At 40.4% G+C, this 22,681-nt stretch overlaps 1 protein-coding gene across 3 annotated transcripts in view; it reads left to right on the top strand.

Annotated features, from left to right (window-relative positions):
* large1 (LARGE xylosyl- and glucuronyltransferase 1) overlaps nt 1–22,681 on the top strand; it is a 68,369-nt gene that overhangs the window by 8,664 nt on the left and 37,024 nt on the right. For 2 of the 3 annotated variants that reach the window (XM_086263090.1, XM_086263089.1), the window contains exons 2-4: nt 9,891–10,077; nt 13,521–13,819; nt 19,727–19,809. In XM_086263090.1, the coding sequence (XP_086119216.1) occupies nt 9,972–10,077; nt 13,521–13,819; nt 19,727–19,809 (488 nt within the window). In that variant the 5' untranslated portion in view covers nt 9,891–9,971. The remainder of the gene's footprint in view (nt 1–9,890; nt 10,078–13,520; nt 13,820–19,726; nt 19,810–22,681) is intronic. The other variant, XM_086263091.1, reaches the window with a different exon arrangement.

The raw sequence follows: 22,681 nt of genomic DNA, 5'->3' as shown, positions 1-22,681 counted from the left end.
AAAAATAGTTACGCAAAACGGAGCGTGCTGCTCTGACCGGCTTTAAAGGGTTAACAATGACTTTAAAAAAATAATATAAAATAGTGTGCAACACCACTGAAGTTTTTTTTTTTTTTTTTTTTTTAAACTCTCTTTTCAACCAACGGCAGTCACTCTCCAAATAACTTCTGCTTAGCTTTCCGAGCTTCCCTCGGGTCCTCTTAATCAGCGGTCTCCAACCTTTTTTGCGCCACGGACCGGTTTATGCCCGACAATCCGGTTGTTCAGTCTGACGTCACTAGCCGTGTCTGGGTCTAAACTCCGCTGCAGGTCCATATATCAAACGATCACTATGGCATTACTGAGAGTTGAAAAACTGTCTAAAGTATTTCATCTTTAATAAAATGATCAGCCTTCTCCTCTACCAGGTGTAACAATTGAGTTTAACATCCAGGCATCCATGAAAACGGAATTTATGACATTTAACGGAGTTAGAAGTTAGCAGGGAGTTAGCTCGCTAGCTTCTATCTAAATACAATATAGCATGTCCTGACTGCGGGGTTTTGGAAACAAATTAAAACGTACAGCTCTGCTATCACTTCCAGCATAAATGAAGACAGAAAACTAAACAGCAGTGACGTTTGTAGGGTTACTGAAGTTGGGCTAGCTGGTATATAATGATGTGCTACGTGACCGCTAGCGACACAGCTATGTTAGCATAATATAAACAAGCTAACTTTTTTTCCACTCGATAAAAGTTAATGTGAGTGTTCTCGGTGGTCAGGAACAAATGTAATCGCATGGCAGGATGCTGTAAAAGGACCAAACTTCAGCCAGGAGAACAACTGAGATAATCCATCCACAATACGAGGTTAGTCATTCATATACTGCTGCATGGGCTGGGCTGTAGTTACATCGTAAGGTTTTAAAAACTGAGCTTAAATAAATGATTAGCGGTAATAAAAGCCGAGGGAGGTCAACAGTGGTCGCTGACTGTTTTAGGAGCTTTTTGAGATCAAATAGAAGAAAATACATAACATTAAACATGTTAACAACACAAAAGCCATATTAAACGCAGACTACTTTAGACCCGGAAGTAGGATTCGTCGCGTCATCACTGAACAACCGGATATTTTCACGGACCGGCCTTTAAGGTGTCGCGGATAAATGAGGGAGGGGCTAATAATCGGCTCAGTCATTTTTAATGATCGTTGAAAGCCCAGATCGTAATCGTGATTAAAATTCGATTAATTGAGCAGCCCTACTTTCTATAGTTATATTTGAGGAATACACAGTTTGTGGAATTTGCATTTGAGACATTGCACGTTTTTTCTTGATTCTGCTCTGGTCACTGGTCTGTGTTCTCCACGTGTAAAGGAAGGCACGCTCCCTCTCGATGGCTTCATAGCTGGCCAAGTTTAGAAGGATAAACGCTGTAGTTCGGGCATCCTTATCTGAATGAGCAGCTGCAATGAATGAATCGGATTTTTGCTTGAACACATGCCGCTTCTTTGCAGTGTTTCCTTTGAACATCAATGTTTCTGGTGTACGGAATCCTTCCAACATGGTCATTAATGGTCATTTACTAGTCTTTGATACGATAGCTGAACAACGCTAGCTGGCTGCTTGCTCGCTACAATAATAATAATAATAATAAACTTTATTTATAAAGCACACTTAAAAACCAAGGGTATGCCAAGGTGCTTAACAAGTAACATAGAGAATAGAAGGAAGATAATAGAAATAGGACCAAAGGAAGTACTAGGTATGCAAGCAGGTAGCTGTCACTGATACATAGGAAAGCAACAGGTACAGAACAAACAAGAAATTAAATGAGCATAAATGTGCATAATGGTAAATGGTAAATGGCCTGTATTTATATAGCGCTTTACTAGTCCCTAAGGACCCCAAAGCGCTTTACATATCCAGTCATCCACCCATTCACGCACACATTCACACACTGGTGATGGCAAGCTACATTGTAGCCACAGCCACCCTGGGGCGCACTGACAGAGGCGAGGCTGCCGGACACTGGCGCCACCGGGCCCTCTGACCACCACCAGTAGGCAACGGGTGAAGTGTCTTGCCCAAGGACACAACAACCGAGACTGTCCAAGCCGGGGCTCGAACCGGCAACCTTCCGATTACAAGGCGAACTCCCAACTCTTGAGCCACGATCGCCACGATCGATAATATAAAATCATAAAAGAAATATTAACTTAGAGGGAAAGGCAAGATTGAATAAGTGGGTTTTTAGTCGTGATTTAAACAGTGCAATGGAATCAGATACGCGGATATCGAGTGGAAGGGTATTCCACAGTACCGGGGCAGCCAGAGCAAACGCACGGTCACCCGGGACTTCAGCCGAGATCTAGGTTGCACCAGAAGTAGTTGAGTGGCAGATCTAAGTGTTCTAGCAGGAGTATGTGGCTTGAGAAGTTCACTAAGATAACTCGGCGCTAATTTATTAATAGTTTTGAATGTAAGGAGTAATATTTTAAATTGAATAGGGTACTTTATGGACAGCCAATGCAAGCTAGCTAGAACAGGAGTAATAGGGCAAAATTTCCTGGTACCAGTCAAGAGGCCAGCTGCGGCATTTTGGACTGTTTGCAGTCTAAGAAGAAGAGAAGAGGGAAAACCGTAGTACAAGGAGTTACAATAATCCAACCTGGAGGTCACAAAAGCGTGAATAAGCTTCTCCAGGTCCTCATGTGGAACATAATGCCTAGCCTTAGAGATAAGGTGCAGTTGGTGGAAGCTAGATCTCACTACAGCAGACACTTGCTTATTGAGTTCGAGCGAGCTATGCAGCAGTACACCCAAGTTACTGACATAGTCACAGGAAGAGCTAGCAAAGGAACCCAGGGCAGCACAGAGTTGGGCACAAGGGATTTTATGTCATCAAGGTGCTGAGAAAACTTTCACTTTAGCATTTTGTTGGCAGCTCTTTAGCACACGACCACACCACAACTTCTGACACCATGTTTGATGTTTAGTAAAGACGCTGGGTTCATGATTCCTTATCAGCTTTTACAGTGTATAACTGTGGAGACATTACATGCAAGAAGCTTCTTGACTCTGGGGGGGAACCTGGTCCTGTATTAGCCTTTTTTTCTTTTTTCTTTTTTTCACTGCATGCATGCGCAGTGCACTATTCGCTTCAAACAGGTATGGGAAACCCTCATTACTCAACAACACTAGTCAGATGTTCTACAGTTAGATTTAGTTCAGTCAGCTGTTTAAATAAGAACAGCATATTTTTACATCAGGGATATGATGGGTGAAATATTCTATTTAAAATATGCTGACAGCTCTCAAAGTAAGACTTTAAAATTAAATAAGCTTCATAACTGAACTGTTCTAACTTTATTTACTGCCAAACTGATTTGTTCAGGAACAAATAAAACACTGAAATAAATAAGATTTACTTTATTAAATTAAATTACCTAAGTGACTTGTGTCATGTTTAACCTGAGTAGCGAAAGACCACGGGGGTTTCAAAACGATGTGCCAGGAATCAAGTGTTCTCGCCGGCTCTAAGCTGGTGGGGTAACAGACATCTCCAAAACTGTTGGAGCACTTCTGCAAATGTGTGATGTCTTGATAGCAGATATTTGAAGTTTACACAGCTACATTCTTGCCGTAAAATATCTTAAAAGTTTATTTTGTTACACAGAGAGTAATATTTGAAACTTCTTAGCCGCTCTCCTCCACCATTGCCGCGTTTGCGTTTTGGATGAAATGCATTCTGGGATATTTGGCTGCACCAGGTCCACAAGTCACCACCGATGCATGCTCGATAGAATTGGAGGAGCAAGAACACATCCGGGAATTTTGAGCATACTTGGCTTGATGTGTACTTTAAATTGGGACAGTACTTGGTCTGCAACTGATGACATATAACAAGTGCATGAGAACACAAGTACACACAAATACGCACTTTGAGAAAGGCCTCGGTCTCCCTTCCATGTTCCAGGCCACTTGTCAACTAATTGGCATTCCACCAATGCACAGTGTCATTTACACTGGGCAATGCGAAGATTTTGGAGGGCTGCACAGGTGCAAAACATCTCTCCATAAGCAAATACTTCCACAAACAAACACAACTGTGGTAGCATATATTTGACATGACTGTAGGCATATAAATTGATTATTAATGGAATATATAAAATGTAAGTAAATGAGAAAAAAATACAGTATAAATAATCATTTTGAAGGCCGTGTCACCACATATTAAATAATTTTTGTAATGGTCAATATTTTAACTTTGTAACTCTGTTATTAACTAAACTTTTAAATTATTTATTGTTTTCTTATATCTTAATTCAAAGGTAAAAATATAATATTTTTAGAATGACCATACAGCTGTGTGTATAAATGCATGAACAACCACTGGCTATGATTCGGATCATTTTCTGAGCATAAGATCAGGAGGATGTTTCAGCTTCATTAAGTGCTTCTGCACAAAATCCTGTCAGTAAATTCATCTTTGAGGATTGGGTATTCAGATGTTAACAGTAAATGAGTCAAAAACCTTAAGCTAATCAGGCAACAATCGATATCGCCTTTTGTCCCAGAATGCATAATGTTTCAAGATTATGCCTGTTTGTCTTTATAAATAAACATGGAAGCTGCCTCTTAAATGAAGTATGTTGGATCAGCAAACGAGCCTCTTCTGGTCACTGCTTCATTGATTTTCTCATTCTGGGCTGCCAGCACTAAACAAAAACATTCACTGAATAAACAAGAAATTCTTTTCTTCTTGCATCGTGATATGTGCTTATACTTTTCATATTAACAGTGGACTTTGGAGACAATGCATTATGGTCCATGTCCAGGCTCACACAGTATATGAGGGTTTACAGCATATTATATTTTGACATGTTCATCTTCTTAAAGTCAGATTTCAAATGTTAGTTTCAGTTCTGACTCTTAATGTCGATATGCTAGGTTTCTACTTCATATCACTACACCCCTTTGGTAATCAAAATAATAATATTTACCCCCATTAATGGAAATAAAGTTTAGAATCACACAGCTTTTACAGAGGAAACAGACGCAGTTACTTCAAGCTAAAACACTATCTGGAAAAAACATTTTGATGCATGCTCAATCACCCAGGAAAGTAAATCCCAAAAGGTTAATTCTATTCATTTTATTATACTCATGGCCATTGATCAATGATCAGTGGTCTTTGATCAGTGGTTGTTGATCAATGGTCATGACATTTTACATATTAATGACCAAGAAACTGACCTCACAGCCCATTGTTCATTAACTGGGTTAGTTTCAGTCGCTGTGCAAAGGTACTGTTTATAAGGTTGGGGAAACCCACAGTCAGCTGAGACTGAAGAAGTCACTTAGATAAGTGGCGAACCATTTTTCCACTGAAAATGCTATGTCCAGTTGAATAGATTCAACCTTTTGGGCTCTGACAGGAAGAGGTCTGGAGCACCCAAAGCCACAACTAAATCAAAGGACAAGTTTCTGAGAGTTAACAGCTTGTATGATAGGTGGCTCACAAAAAAAACAGCTTTAAGCACAACTTAATAGTGGTCGTAGTAAGAAAATCTCAGTTTCAACTGTGAAGAGAAGACCTCGAGCTGCAGGTTTGACAGGACGAGTTGCAGCAAGAAAGCCGTTGCTAAGACGTCAGAATAAGGCAAAGTGGCTTGCCTGGACCATGAAACAACACCAATGGACTACTGAAGACTGGAAGAAGGTATTATGGAGTGATGAATCAAGTTTTGAAATTTCTGGTTCATCACGCATAATCTTTGTACGCCTTCGAGCAGGTAAAAGGATGGTTCTACAGTGTGTGACATCAACTGTCAAACATGGAGGAGGAAGTGTGATGGTCTGGGGCTGTTTGCTGGATCCCGGGATGACTTTTTCCAATAATAGTGTAAAGGCTTTTTCTATATTTCTTTTTTTTCTGTTTTCTCAAAACAAAGTACAAAAAATATACAGTTAAAATAGACAGTGGACAATGCTGAGTCATGTGATAACTCCACCCTTAAAAAAGAGTAGGTTTTATATGTCACAGTTTCTGATACTGTGAGAAACTCCCCATCAAGGCTTATTCCCAATTACATTTCAAGAGCAAGATCTATTTTGGGGACTGTGCGTGTGTGATCTTATTAGTTGTTTTAATTTTTGCTGGAGAGTGTTGGAGAAAGTTTCTCTAAAAACACATTTTAGGAAATAGTCAACAAATTGAGAAAGTGATAAATTGGTGGATCTCTACTATAAACCATAATGACAAGAAATAGATGTAATTTATTGTAGCAGTAATGCAAACTGGTCTTCTCACAGAATTAAAGAATTTAAGAGCCAATCAATCAAAACTTGGTTTCCCAAGCATTGACCTTATCTATGTCATATCTATCTGTCAGTGCTGCATATAATCAATTAGCCACAACAAGAAAAAACAAAAGAGCTTAATGACATTAATCGGTTCTTTGCAATACTCTGCTAGGAAAATTCGACCCAGAGAGGTCTTATTGTACAAGACACTGAATCCATGGATCTGCTAAGTGCTAAACGCCTAGGACACTATACAGTACTTTTGGACTTGAGGATCTCATAGGTGATTAGACAGCACAAGGTTTCAGTGTTGTGGCTGATTAGTGTATGTCTCTTCCTGTAAATCTACAATGGGGGAAGTAAGTTATCTGATCCAGTGCTGAATGTGGTTCAGTGCTGACTGTTTCCACAGTCTCTGTTTCCACCTCTGTGCTTCATTGTGGCGATGGAGTTCTTTGGGTCATATTAAGCATTTCTCTTCCTCTAAATACAGTGTTGATGTTCATGCCAACAGAGCTCGGCTTTAGTTTGATGTGACCACAGCACGTTCTCCCAAGCCTTCTCTTAATCATTCTAACGTTCACTGAAAAACTTAAATTTGGCCTGTTTATTTCTTGATCCAAGGTGACCTTGTGGTTCCTACAAGATGATTCAAAAGATTGTAACATGTTATCAAAGATGTTCTTGGTGACTGTGGACCCAGCTGGTTTCAGATCATTACCAAGCGTCTTTTGTGTAGTTTTGAGCTGATCCACCACATTTCTCAAGATTATCTCCACCCCATGAACAAGATGTTGCATGGAGCTCCAGACCAGCGGTGATTGATGGTTATTTCGTATGTCTTCCATTGTACCAACGGTGGTCATATTTTCACAGAGCTTCTTGCTGATGGTCTTCTAGCCCATTCCAGCCTCGTACAGCTCTACAGTCTTGCTTTGAAACTGATTCTGTGGGCAGGTGTGTTTTATACTCATATACAAGTTGCAATCAAGAGTAGCTGAAATAGATTAATTGATTATAATTTGTGTGCCACATGGAGACAGCCAACCTTTGGAGCCACAGTTTCTTGTAGGAGATCAAATACTTATTTCACTCTACTATATGCAAACCAATAGTTTTTTCTGGATTTTTAGTTGATATTCTCTCTCTCGCTGTCAAAATGAAACCACCATAAAAATGAGACACTGTTTGTTTCTTAGTAAGTGAAGGAAAATACAGAGGTATGCTATTTTCCTTCTCCAGTGTTGTGTTCCTGCTTTTTCAAAACAATGCGTTTTTTCTGCCTGCTTTTCCCCCTCATAATTTCCTTATAGATTATTAAAGTGTTCTGACTCTGAGGCTGATCCCTGCATAGCTGGATTTGTTCACTCTGTCCTCTGACATCTGACTTGGATGTGGTAATAAATTTCTTCAGTGTAGCATTTGTAATGTAAATTACAGGATCTAGTGGAGTTATTATCACACAAGGGTCAAATGCTAAGGACCTAATAAAATGATTCATAGCCTGCCTGTCAGAATTTTGTGGAGACACTTGGTTAAGTCTCCCCAGCCACTCCACTTTACTCTGCACTCTTTACTTTGCTCAGGCCATATGTTTAAAAAAAAAGAAAAAGGACAAAAAAAACAGATTTGGTAATACTTTTCATTTTAAACTCTGCCTGCTTTACATCGTTTTACCGGGTGACACTATGATACTATATTGCTTCCCTAACTACAAATGTAGTTATAATGGAAAAAGGATTTTTCAAATAATATTATATAATTGTACTTCTAACCTCTGTGCTCTACATCAAACTAAAATATGTCAAATTACCATCCATCCATCTTCTTCCGCTTATCTGGACCGGGTCTTGGGGCCAGCAGCCTAAGCAGAGAAACCTAGTGTACCCTCTTCCCAGCCACCTCCTCCAGCTTGTCCAGGGGAACACCAAGGCGTTCCCAGGCCAGCCGAGAGATATAATCCCTCCTGCGTGTCCTGGGTCTGCCCCGGGGCCTCCTACCAGTGGGACATGCCTGGAATACCTCACCCAGGAGCCGCCCTGGGGGCATCCTTATCAGATGCCCGAACCCCCTCAACGATCTCCTTTCGATGTGGAGGAGCAGCGCCTCTACTCAGAGCCCCTCATGGATGGCTAAACTTCTGACCCTATCTCTAAGGGAGAGACCAGCCACCCTTCGGAGGAAGACCATTTCTGCCGCTTGTATCCACAGTCTCGTTCCTTCGTTCACTACCCACAGCTTGTAACAATAGGTGAGGGTAGGGAAGAGGATCGACCGGTAATTTGAGCGCTTTTACACTCAGCTCTCTCCTCTTCACCACGGTACAGCATCTGCCTTACTGCAGCCGCAGGACCAATACATCTATCAATATCCTGCTCCCTTCTCCTGTCACTTGTGAAAAAGACTCTGAGATACTTAAACTCCTCCACTTGGGGCTGGAACTTGTCCCTGACCCAGAGCTTGCACTCCGCCCACTTCCGGCTGAGGACAATGGCCTCAGATTTGGAGGTGCTGATTCTCATTCCCATCGCTTCAAACTCTTCCCCGAATAGTTCCAGTGCGAGCTGGTGGCCATCACCTGATGAAGCCAAGTCCTGGTGGCACGTGCACTTATGGACACTTATGTTTGAACACGATGTTCGTTATGGACAGACTGTGGTAAATTGCTTTAGGTCATAAAGCCACATAGTGTGTGACTGCCTGATGTGTTATGTGATATTTAATAACATGAAAGTTGTCAGACTTCATTTCTGAAGGTGTGATTTAAGTTTTAGATGAACAGTTTGACTGAATAATTTTGTCTGATGTTTTTTATTTTAACTTGTTTTGTGTTTGTTTTTGTTGTTGTTGTTGTTTTTTGTCAAAAAGTCTTTCAAAAAATATTCAGCTAAACAGCTAAATGTTTGGATCTGACATTTGCAATTGTATACAATAAATGGATGCAGTTTTCACTTTATTATGTAGTGCTATAAATTGAATTGAACCAAACTGAATTGAAAGTAGAAATGTTAGCCACTTGCACAACCTGTGCTTCCTAACAAGGCAATGATACATTTCATTGCCAATTATTGTCATGATTGACTTCTACTCTCAGGCAGTCATATACTGCAGGCTTGGTCAGAACCATTTGTTTGCTTGGGAACAGGTTGGGTATTCTAACCCAGATTTTTACCTGTTCCTCATCCTACACAATATAGCTTTGGTGCTGTAAGTAAACGTTGCAGCATGTAAGGAGGAAAGTGACAGGCCACCACGCATTCTTCGCTCATTTAAAATTTAGTATGCAGATGTCACATCTCCACCAAGTGGCATTTGTGTATCATACACACTTGGATGAAATTCTAACGGAGCAGATTGCATGGCTTTTAGGGTGTCCTATCTTCTCCAAGAGTCCATGTTATCTAGAAATTCCTTAGTTGTCGCGTATGTCACCTTCTTCTGAAGCTGAATGAGTAAACCTGCTCAAACATCATCAGCGTCAGGAATCAAAAAATAATCATTATAATAATCAATCTATGTAGACTGTGAAATGTGTGCTTCTTCTCTAACCTCTTTTTTTTTTTTTTTTTTTTTTTTTTGTCCTGGTCTCTCCTCTCCCTCAGTGCTATGACTCAGCCTGGACAGCAGCTCCTACCTACATAGAGGTCACTTTACCTCTCTTTCTATCTGCTTTGGTCCAGAGGATGCTGGGAATGTGTCGCGGGCGCCGGAAGTTCCTGGTGGCCTCCCTCGCCCTGCTCTTCATCCCAGCACTTACGTGGCTTTACCTGTCAGTCGGGAGCTTTCAAGGTAAGGACAATAAGTATTGGCACAGTTGTTTGCAATTTTTATGGCTTTAAATTATTTAGGTTTCTGTGGGGTTTTTTTGACCATTTTGAAACAGTCTAACAATAATGAAAACACTAATTAGAAATGAATACATAAACACATAAAACAAGAACAAGAAGAGCCTATAGAGTTCTTCTTGGAAAAGCAAACTGTGTTTGGTACATTATCACATTCAGATCATAATTCTGATTGCAAAAGCTACCAGACAGGACAGGATTTTTAAAAAAAGTGATGCAAGACTGGGAAACTTTCTCCTGTTCTAACTGTTTTAAAATTAAAAAATTCATGACAAAAGGACAGGACAGGATTTTTAAAAAAAAGTGATGCAAGACTGGGAAACTTTCTCCTGTTCTAACTGTTTTAAAATTAAAAAATTCATGATAAAAGGTTGTTTTTTTTCAACATTTTATTTTTGACTTTATTCTTTTCTAAATTTAACACATCGTTAAGTTTTTAAATATTACAGATAAATATTACCTATTTTGAAAAATCTGTTTGAGCTGATTAAATGTTAACAAAATGCTGGACTGGTTCTCATATAGTCCTTTTCTAATCTGAGCACTTAAATTGCTTTTATACGACTTGCCTCATTCGCCCATTTATACAAGCAGTGTTTCTATATTTTTTTCTATCGAACAGTCACATACATTTAATGCATCATAGGGCAACTCTAGGTTAGTGTCTTGCCCAAGGATATTTGGCATGAAGACTGGAGCAGCCAGGGATCAAACCACCAACCTGCTCTACCCCCTTAGCTACAGCCATCCATAGTAAAGATAAAAGTTTAGGTTGCTGGGATTAAAATAAGGAACAGTACTGTCATACTTTTCAGTGCATGTCATGCCTTAATATTAAAGCCCGAGGCTTATCCCAGAAAGTGTGAAGATACAAATTTCCTGTAGACAAAGTGACCTTTCTCTCCCAACTTTCTTCCTGAGGTGGTATGTTAATGAATTACTGAGGCCTGTCTAAAGTTGATTACTTCCTCCAGACAATAATGTCCAAAAGTTCTTGGAGCCATTTTAATCACTTTGACTCACAGGATTGAAATGCTGCAGTAGTGCCATTATTAATTATGATTAAATTGGCAATTTTGACTTGGGGTCACAGTCACTGGAGAGCGTATATGTGTATACACTCCCATAATGGAATAGTCACCAAGGTCTGCAAAGTAATTATTAGATTTGGCAGTAATTCCTGGTGGTGGGATGCAGTTCCTGGGAGTGTGATAAGCTGTGACAGGGCCTGGCTGCAGGTTAAGCCTGGATGTGTGAGACAGGACCGATGTGCTACTACTGGCTCAAATTCAGTTTTACATTTTGACTCTATCACTACCTCTCAGTTCAGTTCATTTTATTTGTTTTATTGGCTTGATCATATTCATAATATTGCCAAAGCAATGCGTTTTATACATTTTGAAACTATGATCCTTGGACTGATCCCATTTGAACTGGTTTGTGAACAAAGCATGAATCCAGCAGTTATGTGGCTCTTTAAAATGTCTTACATACATCATGTTTTACATACATCAATGTTTATTTGTAAAGACGCTTTTATGCAGGTTGGTACAATTCTTCACAGGTGACTCTTAAGCTGATAAGCAAAATGTAATAAGACAAAACAAGTAGTGGTAAGCAATTTAAAAGGAAAATGTAACACGCCATAGAAATAAAGTAAACTGTAAAGAAGCCCCTAAAAAGTTTTTAAAATAAATAGATTTCTAATCAATTTTTAAAGGTTTTTAAGCAAATCTGAGACCAGAAGTTTTGGTCTAAGCTGAAATCCTAAACTGACTAATGTTTGTAATTCAACTTTATTAGGTTTAAATTTCTTTTTTACTATAGATTTAATTTGTTGTTATTCTAAAAATCTAATCTTGTTAATCACATACTGTATATCTATTTTGTGAGATGGAATAAATATATATAATAAGAATAATATATAATATAATAAATATATGTTCCAAGTATTTCATTCCTTTACAATTCCATTCTGGGAAGTTAATCATATTAGAAGTCGAATGCCTTTTATTGTGACTATACAGATGTACAATGAGATAAAGAGGATCTCCTACTCAGTGCAGACATGTGGGGAAAGGGGGGGGCAGTTTCTACAGCACTACATATGAACAGTATTCAAAAATATAAAATGTATAAATATACAAATTGGGGGAAAAAATATTAAGACAGGGGTGTCAAAAATGCAGCCCATGGGCCACATCTGGCACGCGATACAATGTGGCCTGTGAGAACATTTCATATGTCAGTTATTAATTAATAAACTATATACAAAGTGCCCTTGACTGGCAGAGATGCAGTAATGTCTTCATGTAGCACAGAGCCATGGCTCAATGTCTGATTTCTAAATGAGTCTCACAGGTCTGAATGTGCACTTAAAACCATTTATAATTTGATCTGCTGCTCACTGGCCTCCTGAGAATGCAGACTTCAACATTGTTGAAGCAGTGTGGGATCATCTTGACAGAGAATGGAAGAAAAGACAGAAACATCCAAAGAAGAGCTTTAAAAGAAGCCTGGAGAACTATTTGTGACCGACATTGTAATTTAACCTGAAAAACTTTGTTATTTGTTGTTTTCACTGTAGAGGATGTGCAAAAGGGTGCAGCTAACTACGGTATTGTACATTAGATGGAGGAGTTGTACAGGGAGATGGCCACAGCGAGGAATGATTTCCTGTGTTGTTCAGTGGTGCATTATGGGTAATCTCAGTCTCTCACTGAACATGCTCCTGTGACTGGCCACCAGGTAATGGAGTGGGTGGGAGGTATTGTCCAGCATTGTCCTTGTCTTGGACAACATCCGCCCCTCTGACACCACCTTAAGGGAGCTCCATCCCCACAGCATTACTGGTCTTGAGGTTCAGTGTATTGAGTCTTTTGGCGTCTGAGAGCCTCAACCAGCTGCTCCAGCGAGCAACAGCATAGAGAATGGTACTGGCCACACAGACTCATAAAAAATCCTCAGAAATGAAAGAAAGTTTTCCAACAAAGTTCAGGTTGTGCTGAAGAATGAAGATGGTCGTACCACTCCTGAATCAAGCCTAAAACTGCACTATGCAGCACAGCACTATATGTTTCTGTTGTACCATTCCAGATTAATAAGATGTGTCCATGGGTATGAGCCATGGATAGGAATAAATAATAGCTGTAGCTCTAGCCTTATACACTTGACGCACCTCTTTTTGGACAAGCTACTTACCTGCTTCAATTTAGATTTGTTTTTGTGCAGTGACGTTTCATATCAGTGGTTTCTCTGTATAGAAAACCCACACTGGGGCTGGTCAGTGTGGGTTTTTCTATTAGTATTCAACTTCATATATATTGGCCACTGACACTGATGTTCTTAATCATGTTAAATCAGTTTCTCCCTGTTATAATTCCACAGTGAAGCCCCTCCCTCTTTCTCCATTGGAAGCCCTGTCATCCACCCCGGTGGGCGGAGCCGGTGAACGACAGGCCTTAGAGTTGCGGGTTCGGGTGGTGGAGGAAGAGAACCGGGCGCTGCGCCGAGAACTTAGCCGTCCACCTAGGAGCCCATCTGCACAGCTTCCGAGCAATAATCACCGTGGCAACCAAAGCCGAACACATTCAGAGGAAGGCACAGGTGACAATGAGAGCCAGAAAGCTGTTACAGTGGGTAATAGCTCAGACTGTGTCCGACACCCAGTGGTGGATAAGTGCGAGGTGAGATATGTTTAATTTTGTCCTAGCAGGTTCCACAAGCAGGTTTTCTAATACTACAGTGTTCTACCCACAATAGACCATTCAAAGTTTCTGCTTCTACAGGATGCCTTTAGGCATATTTTAGCCTACTCTTCTAGTTAATTGCTGGCCTCCTCAACGAGATATGACTCTGTGACGTGGCTTGGTAATGTAAGCTTTAATATATCCATGTTGTGTTTGACACAGTATCAGTGTCCTGCCATGAATCATAACGTACTGTGATCCACAGATTCAAGAGCCCTCAAATCAGTTATGCTGAATCACATATTTCCCTCAATATCCTTTGTATGTGACAGAAGCCAATTGGGTGAGGGGTATTTTGCCCACCTATTCTGGTTTTGCCCCACTCTTAACCGCATTCTGGTCTGCAGTGTTTCAGTGGTTTTCTGGATAATTTTTCTGTAACATTGCAATAACATTGCAAATCAAAATCTGGCAATATTTAGATGCTCCTCCGAGTCACATCAGCTGGCGCTCTATATTCAGATGGCTGTGCACCTTGGGATGGAGGTGGCAAATAAACTCATCCTACTGACTTGGAAGTCAGCTACCCAACCAAGTTTTGAACACTGGCTCAATGAGATGTCTGTTCTACAACTGAAAAAGCTTCAACTAAATACAGTTGGTACTAGAGACAAATTTGGGTGGATGTGGTGGCCTTTATTGGCTGAGTGTAACATCAATCTGCGCTTATAAGAGCACTTTATGTCAACTCATTTTATGTCAGCTTTTTCTGTAGAGTGATTTGCTAATTCATTTGTTTATCCGAGGGTTCCTACTGTGACTATAACCTCTGTTTCTGTACCTTTTCTTCTTGTTGAACTTTCTCATGGTCTGGCAGCCGACATATTTGTCTGTTTCTTGTTTGAACTGTTTTTAATAAATTTTTTTATTTATATTCTCTACTAAACTGCTAAATAAGATATTGCTAAAAAATAGGCTTCAAATCATAAAAGCTCACCTCAATGACAAGAAGAGGACTTTCAGAATGGGCAACAGAGGTGAGAATGGTTCAGGCACTACTGAAGGACAAGGTCATAGAGGGTAAGGACGACTCCAGGAGAAAGCTGGAGTGGAAACTCCAGCAGAACAGCATGAGAGAGGCGTGACATGGCATGAATCACCTAATTCAGGCCCATCCAACAGCAGAGGAGCTGGGGACAATGAGGACAGAGCCAACGAGCTGAATGTGTTCTTCAACAGATTCAACACTGCAGTGAATGCTCACTCCCCTACTGACTTACCTGTAGTCAGCCTGCGATCCACAGCCACGCCACTCTCTCTACACATTGCACCATAGCTTCCTGTAAAAGTCCTGACACCCCTCCCCCAGGTATTACTTTCAGCCAGGTTCAGAGACAAATGAGAAGACTCCCCTTAGACAAGTCTGTTGGACCAGACGGGGTGAGTCCTCGTGTCCTCAAGGCCTGTGCCCTCCAGTGTTGTGGAGTCTTTCATAAATGAGTCAGAGTCGGCAGAGGATCCTGGTGCTGTGGAAGACATCATTCCGGTACCACAGACACCATGTCCCAGTGGCCCCCAGGATTACAGACCTTTGGCTCTGACATCCCAAATCATGAAGACCCTGGAAAGACTCGTCTTTGACCAGCTCGACCTACTGTCAGGTCACATCAGGATCCCCTTTTCCAGTCCATTCAGAACTATCAGACCAACCCTCTTGGGTGATAAGCCGATAGCGATGCAGGTGGATGCCTCTTTTGTGTCCAGGATTGTTAATTACCTAAATGAATGACCACAATATGTGCGTCTTCAACATTTGTGTATGGCAAGGTGATCAGCAACACAGGGACACCACAAAGGACCAATTGTGGATGTTAGCAGGACCAGGAAAACTGCGACTCTGTTTCAGTCCATGCAGTTGATGTGAACATTGTGTAGGACTATAAATACCTCGGTGATAATAAACTGGATTGGATTAAAGAGACCACTACACTGTGCAGGAAGGGCCAGAGTCGTTTCTATTTTCTGGGGCAGCTAGTCTTTTAACATTTCTCAGACAATGCTTATTTCTCTGTACAACTCCTCCATCTAATGCACTGTACAGTTTAATAGTTACACCCTTAATATTTACTAGTGCTGTCAGCGTTAATCTCGTTAAAATGACGTTAATACAATAACTGCATTAACGCGGCAAATCTCCTTTAGCGAGTTAACGCGGATCACTCTGTGCGTGGGGCTGCACAGGGTCAACGCGTTAACAACGCTAACGGTAACGTCATTTTAACGAGGTTAATGCTGACAGCACAAATATTTACACATCCTCTACAGTGAAAATAAAGTTTTTAAGTTTAGAGTACAATTTAATCTCTGTAATATTCTGTATATTTATAATTGACCTATTTATATATAGACAAGATCTATTTGTTATATTTTGCAACTCTGTAATATGATGTATTATTTAATTTAGTTCAGTTACTGTCCTTATTGTCTGGGAGTGTGATAGACCGAGTTGAAAAAACAGGAGTCGTCCCAGGAATTATTAGAAAAATATAGTTTCCATTTATTTAACCCCCAAAATTATATTTACAAGACTAATAAATGTTGAGCTCATAAAAGAGGTCAAAGAAACAAAACTGAACTTAGGCACAGACTGCAAACTTAACAAACCAAATGACTGCTCAAACATACATAATTGACCTAAAACATGAAATGACATACAAGGGTATATACAGTGGGGCAAAAAAGTATTTAGTCAGCCACCGATTGTGCAAGTTCCCCCACTTAAAATGATGACAGAGGTCAGTAATTTGCACCAGAGGTACACTTCAACTGTGAGAGACAGAATGTGAAAAAAAAATCCATGAATCCACATGGTAGGATTTGTAAAGAATTTATTCGTAAATCAGGGTGGAAAATAAGTATTTGGTCACCTCAAACAAGGAAAATCTCTGGCTCTCACAGACCTGTAACATCTTCTGTAAGAAGCTTTTCTGTCCCCCACTCGTTACCTGTATGAATGGCACCTGTTTGAACTCATCATCTGTATAAAAGACACCTGTCCACAGCCTCAAACAGTCAGACTCCAAACTCCGCCATGGCCAAGACCAAAGAGCTTTCGAAGGACACCAGGAAAAGTATTGTAGACCTGCACCAGACTGGGAAGAGTGAATCTACAATAGGCAAGCAGCTTGGTGTGAAAAAATCAACTGTGGGAGCAATCATCAGAAAATGGAAGACATACAAGACCACTGATAATCTCCCTCGATCTGGGGCTCCACGCAAGATCTCATCCCGTGGGGTCAAAATGATCATGAGAACGGTGAGCAAAGATCCCAGAACCACACGGGGGGACCTGGTGAATGACCTGCAGAGAGCTGGGACCAAAGTAACAAAGGTCACCATCAGTAACACACTACAACGGCAGGGAATCAAATCCCGCAGTGCCAGACGTGTTCCGCTGCTGAAGCCAGTGCATGTCCAGGCCCGTCTGAAGTTTGCCAGAGAGCACATGGATGATACAGCAGAGGATTGGGGGAATGTCATGTGGTCAGATGAAACCAAAGTAGAACTTTTTGGTATAAACTCAACTCGTCGTGTTTGGAGGAAGAAGAATACTGAGTTGCATCCCAAGAACACCATACCTACTGTGAAGCATGGGGGTGGAAACATCATGCTATGGGGCTGTTTTTCTGCCAAGGGGACAGGACGACTGATCCGTGTTAAGGACAGAATGAATGGGGCCATGTATCGTGAGATTTTGAGCCAAAACCTCCTTCCATCAGTGAGAACTTTGAAGATGAAACGAGGCTGGGTCTTCCAACATGACAATGATCCAAAACACACCGCCCGGGCAACAAAGGAGTGGCTCCGTAAGAAGCATTTGAAAGTCCTGGAGTGGCCTAGCCAGTCTCCAGACCTCAACCCCATAGAAAATCTGTGGCGGGAGTTGAAAGTCCGTGTTGCTCGGCGACAGCCCCAAAACATCACTGCTCTCGAGAAGATCTGCATGGAGGAATGGGCCAAAATACCAGCTACTATGTGTGAAAACCTGGTAAAGACCTATAGTAAACGTTTGACCTCTGTTATTGCCAACAAAGGTTATGTTACAAAGTATTGAGTTGTATTTTTGTTATTGACCAAATACTTATTTTCCACCCTGATTTACGAATAAATTCTTTACAAATCCTACCATGTGGATTCATGGATTTTTTTTTTTCACATTCTGTCTCTCACAGTTGAAGTGTACCTCTGGTGCAAATTACTGACCTCTGTCATCATTTTAGGTGGGGGAACTTGCACAATCGGTGGCTGACTAAATACTTTTTTGCCCCACTGTATAATGGCTGATCAGACCATTGTGACACATGAGGGGTAACAAACAAAACACAATCATAAATCACAACCGATGCAGTACAATCTAGTTTGTTAATAAACTAAACACTAAAGAAGAAAATCAAAAAAACCCATTAAACCCTAAACTCAAATATTTAATTAAATACAAATACTTTGTTTTTAAAGTAAAGAAAACACACATTCCCCCCTTCAGCAGGAAGTGGTGGTGTGGTCCAATTATCTTCCTTCATATTTAATGGTTTCAAACCCTAGCTACCATCTTTTGTCCAGCAACTCCCAGGGATGATGGCAGGTAAGAAATAAAAAGACAAAGGTTAGTCAGAAAGCAAAGAAATGAAGTAGTATGAATACATAAGTAAACTAAATGTGCGCGCTTACAAATAGAACAAATGTATCCAAACCAATCAATGAAGTTATTGGCAACTAAAATGTCTTCTTCATTACTATGTTCAAATGAAGAATGAAAATACAAAAGTTACCGACTTTAGAGTGTGGCCACGGGTTTGGCCATTACAGGGAGCAACCATAACCATACAATTTCCTTAGGGATTAATAATGTATGCTGATTCTGATTGATTCTGATTCTAATTTTACTTATATAGCACCAAATCACAGCAGCAGTTGTTTCAATGGGCTTTTTATTGCGATGTAAAGACCTTCCCAGGAGTGGCCAGCCAACCAAAATTACCCCACTCATCCAAGAGACGACTTATCCAAGAGGTCGCAAAAGAGCCAGAACAACATTGAAAGAACTGCAGGCCTCAATTGCCTCAATTAAGGTCAATGTTCATGACTCCACCATAAAAAAGAGACTGGACAAAAATGGCCTGCATGGCAAAGTTCCAACATGAAACCCCCTGCTGAGCAAAAGGAGCATAAAGGCTCATCTAAGTTTTGCCAGAAAACATCTTGATGAACCCCAAGATTCTTGTGAAAATATAAACTGATGAGACAAAAATTGAACTTTTTGGAAGTTGTGTGTCCCATTACATCTGGCATAAAAGTGATACAGCATTTCAGAAAAGGAGTGTCATAGCAACAGTAAAATATGGGGGTGGTAGTGTGAAGGTCTGAGGCTGTTTTGCTTTTGCAGAGCCTGGAAGACTTGCTGTGGTAAATGGAACCATGAATTCTGCCGTCTACCAAAATATCATAAAGGAGAACTTCCAGCCATCTGTTCAACTATATGTTGTGAAATCAACATATATTTGAGAATTATTAGAATATCTGCTCTAAATGTATGAAGATATTATCATATGAGTATATAGTATAGTATCATAAAAGTATTATCAAATCTATTTCCTCAATCTTCTCATTAAAAATTCATTCGATTTTACAAAGCTTCATCTTACAGTTGAGTTTTATACACGTTTGAGAACTTTTGTTTGACAGTTACTATAATTGCCCTTTGGATTGAGGTGGAATGAGTTAATGAATGCTCCAACACACAATCACTGTTTTCTTTTTCTTTTACTAAGCCAATTCACAGTTATACTTTGTTCCTTGTGCTGTGCACATCTCTCCTTCTTAATCGCTTTGTCATTTTCTCCTCAGACCATCCATGTGGCCATTGTATGTGCAGGTTACAACGCAAGTCGAGATGTGGTGACGCTGGTTAAATCTGTCCTCTTCCACAGGTACAGCAAATCTTTTCTCCTTCTCTTAAAATAACAGACTTGGTGGAGTATAAATCTTTTTTTCTTTTTCTTTTTGTGTACTCATATATACACACTGATTAGTTTATAATAATGTTTTCCAACAAATTGATGTATTCTGATAGAGTAGACTAGATACCAAAGTAAGACCCGGGCCTTTTAGTTATCAGTGTTATCCAGTTCAGGCCTGTCAGGTGATCTCAGCAGTTTATTGGTGTGAAATCGGTCTAACGATTGATGTACGGTTTGCACAGTTTGTCCTAACCCTAACCCAATTCAGGCAATCGGACTGCAAGATTGAGTTCCATATGGGCTGTGGCACGACATCCATTGCAATGGAAGATCATTCTCCTTCTGTGGATTTCCAGAAGGTCTAAAATTCGAAGTTCTCTGGGGACTTTGAGTCCTTTGATCTCCAAATCAAAAAATCTGACCTAAGAGCGAGGTCAGAGTTACTTCAAATGCACATTAACCATAGTTAACTGACAAATATCTATAAACATTTCTGCTTGAGGAATGAAGCATGAACAAAATTAGTTTTAAATTCAAGTTCTGTTTTTATTGTATTGTACAAATGACAAGTTCAAAATGTTTCTACATTTCACCAGTCATGAAACCAGAGTTAGTTTTGTTCTCCTAAAGTAATGCAAGTCACTTTGCATCAGAAATGGCTGTGACTTCACCACTTGAGGGAATAGCCCCTGGTGAGTTTTTGAAACTTTGCTCTGTTAAGCTAAGCTAAGCTTAAGCCTTGGAATAAATATTGCACAATAGATATCAGTGGGTTTCCCAAGTGGGTGTGCTGCAGTCTTTCTGGTTGAAGTCTGCTTCTGACTGAATGCCTAATAGTGTCCATTTTTTTTAACCTTCCACACTTTGCTGTGAATCTTTGTTGTTAATGGCCTTAGGGTCAATGTTAGAGTCTTCTCCACTTCGGAGAACGTCTCCCTAGAAAGTGGACATGTCTGCTAAGTCACTTTCATTTTCGGGAGCATCAGCAGTCAAGTGTTTTTCACTCTACAGTGGTCTCTGGATTATCATGAAACAAGTTTTCTCTGATCACTGTGTCATCGACGCCTAAGCAGTCTTCAGTTAAACTTGGCTGCACTATCTCACTATCAGCTCTATCAAAGTATGATTTAGGAACCTCATATATTGTGGTGAATTGGGTGGTTTCTTTGGGAAGCCTCTCATGAAGCCGGATGGTATCCTCCTCTGTCTCAGAAGGCTCAGTCTCATCATACTATTTAGCTGATAACCGCGTTATTGGCTTGTGCTTGAATTTTGTCGTAACAGGCTTCTCCCCAGTTGGTGTGATGAAGCCACACGGGAGTAAGAGAACTTGATGAACAGTTCGCCAAGAAGCTTCTTTGTTCTCAGGTTTTATGGTGTAAATTGGGAGATCTCTATCTTGTTTTACCGCAACATAAACATCTGACTCCCACTCAGCAAGTTTATATTTCCCTCTCAGGCAGACAGCATGCACTAAAACAGACAATCTGGTTTGACAACCACACATTAATTCATAAGATGAGAATCCTGTTACATCATTCTTTGTACAATTGTACGGATGGACCGACAGTTTCGAATAGCTATGCCACTGTGATTTGCCTTTGTTTTCCAATGTGCCAAACATGTTCAGCAAAGTCCTATTAAAACAGTCCACAGTGTTTCCACTGGTAGGGTGGTAGGGTGTGGTATGTATTTTGTGAACACCCATGATTTTGCAAAGTTCTTTGATGATGTGTGATTCAAAGTCAGGCCCTTGGTTACTGTGCAAATGTTCAAGAATCCCATAGCGGACAATGAAATTACCCCACAGACAATTGGCTGTTTGAGCTTTTTGGTTTGGTGTTGGGATTGCAATGGCTTACTTAATAAACTGGTCTGTAAGTACAAAAATGTCCTTAATATTACTCAGGCTCTTTTGGTCCTTTGAACATGATAGGCTCAAAGGAGCAGCGCTTTCAGGAAGGAACTTTCTCAGAACACAGTGTTAACAGGTTTTAATCTTTTCTCTCAAAATCTTTCCCTCAACATCTGCTTGGCCAGTAAAATCTTGTTCTCACCGAGGTTGAGAGTATGTACAATGCGTAAGCCTCCCATATCATCATGGAGACTCTGGAGGACTGCATCTCGAAACTGTTCCGGAAGAACAGTGTGTCAGGTTACAGAATCAACAACTTGATGTGTCCGATACAGTATTTGATTGTGTAGCTCAAGAAGACTGAATTGTCTAATTAGCAAGGGGATATCAGGCAGTTGCTTTCTAAAGTTGGGTTAAACCTTGTTCCCAGTCTCAAGTTGAGCTATGGTTTCCCTCAAACATGGGTCAGCTTGTTGATTGGCTCTTAGCTGCTTTACTGGCATGTGGGGAATAACTAGTAAATCATCACACTGATCTTCATTTACAAACTCATCTGGTATAGCAGCTACAGACAAGGCTGAGTGTACTAGGGTGAACGCACACTCCACGTCTGTGTTTTCACTTGGATTACAGCCAAGGAGATGCTTCTCACAGATAGCTGGTACCACATCTGGGCCAACTGTGATTCCTTGACCAGACAGATCTGTTTCAGTGAACCACTGTTCACTGAATGTACGTTCCTGCTCTTTTTTGTGAAACAGTGTCATTGAGCAGTTTTCGATGTGGTCACATTGAAAGACCATCTGCATCAGAATTCAGCTTTCCAGCTCTGCACTGAAGCTAAAAGTTAAACATAGAAAGTGCTGCTAGCCAACGATAGCTCGCTGCATATACACTCAACAAAAATATAAACGCAACACCTTTGTTACTGCTCCCATTCCCCATGGGATGGACGTAGAGACCTAAAATTCATCCCAGATACACAAT

This window comes from Aulonocara sp. 'chitande type north' Nkhata Bay, linkage group LG15, assembly GCF_057382095.1.
Source record: "Aulonocara sp. 'chitande type north' Nkhata Bay isolate Kocher_YH1m ecotype deep benthic linkage group LG15, A_spYH_male_GT1.1, whole genome shotgun sequence".
Lineage (NCBI taxonomy): Eukaryota > Metazoa > Chordata > Actinopteri > Cichliformes > Cichlidae > Aulonocara > Aulonocara sp. 'chitande type north' Nkhata Bay.
This window is presented reverse-complemented; position numbering and strand designations above follow the sequence as displayed.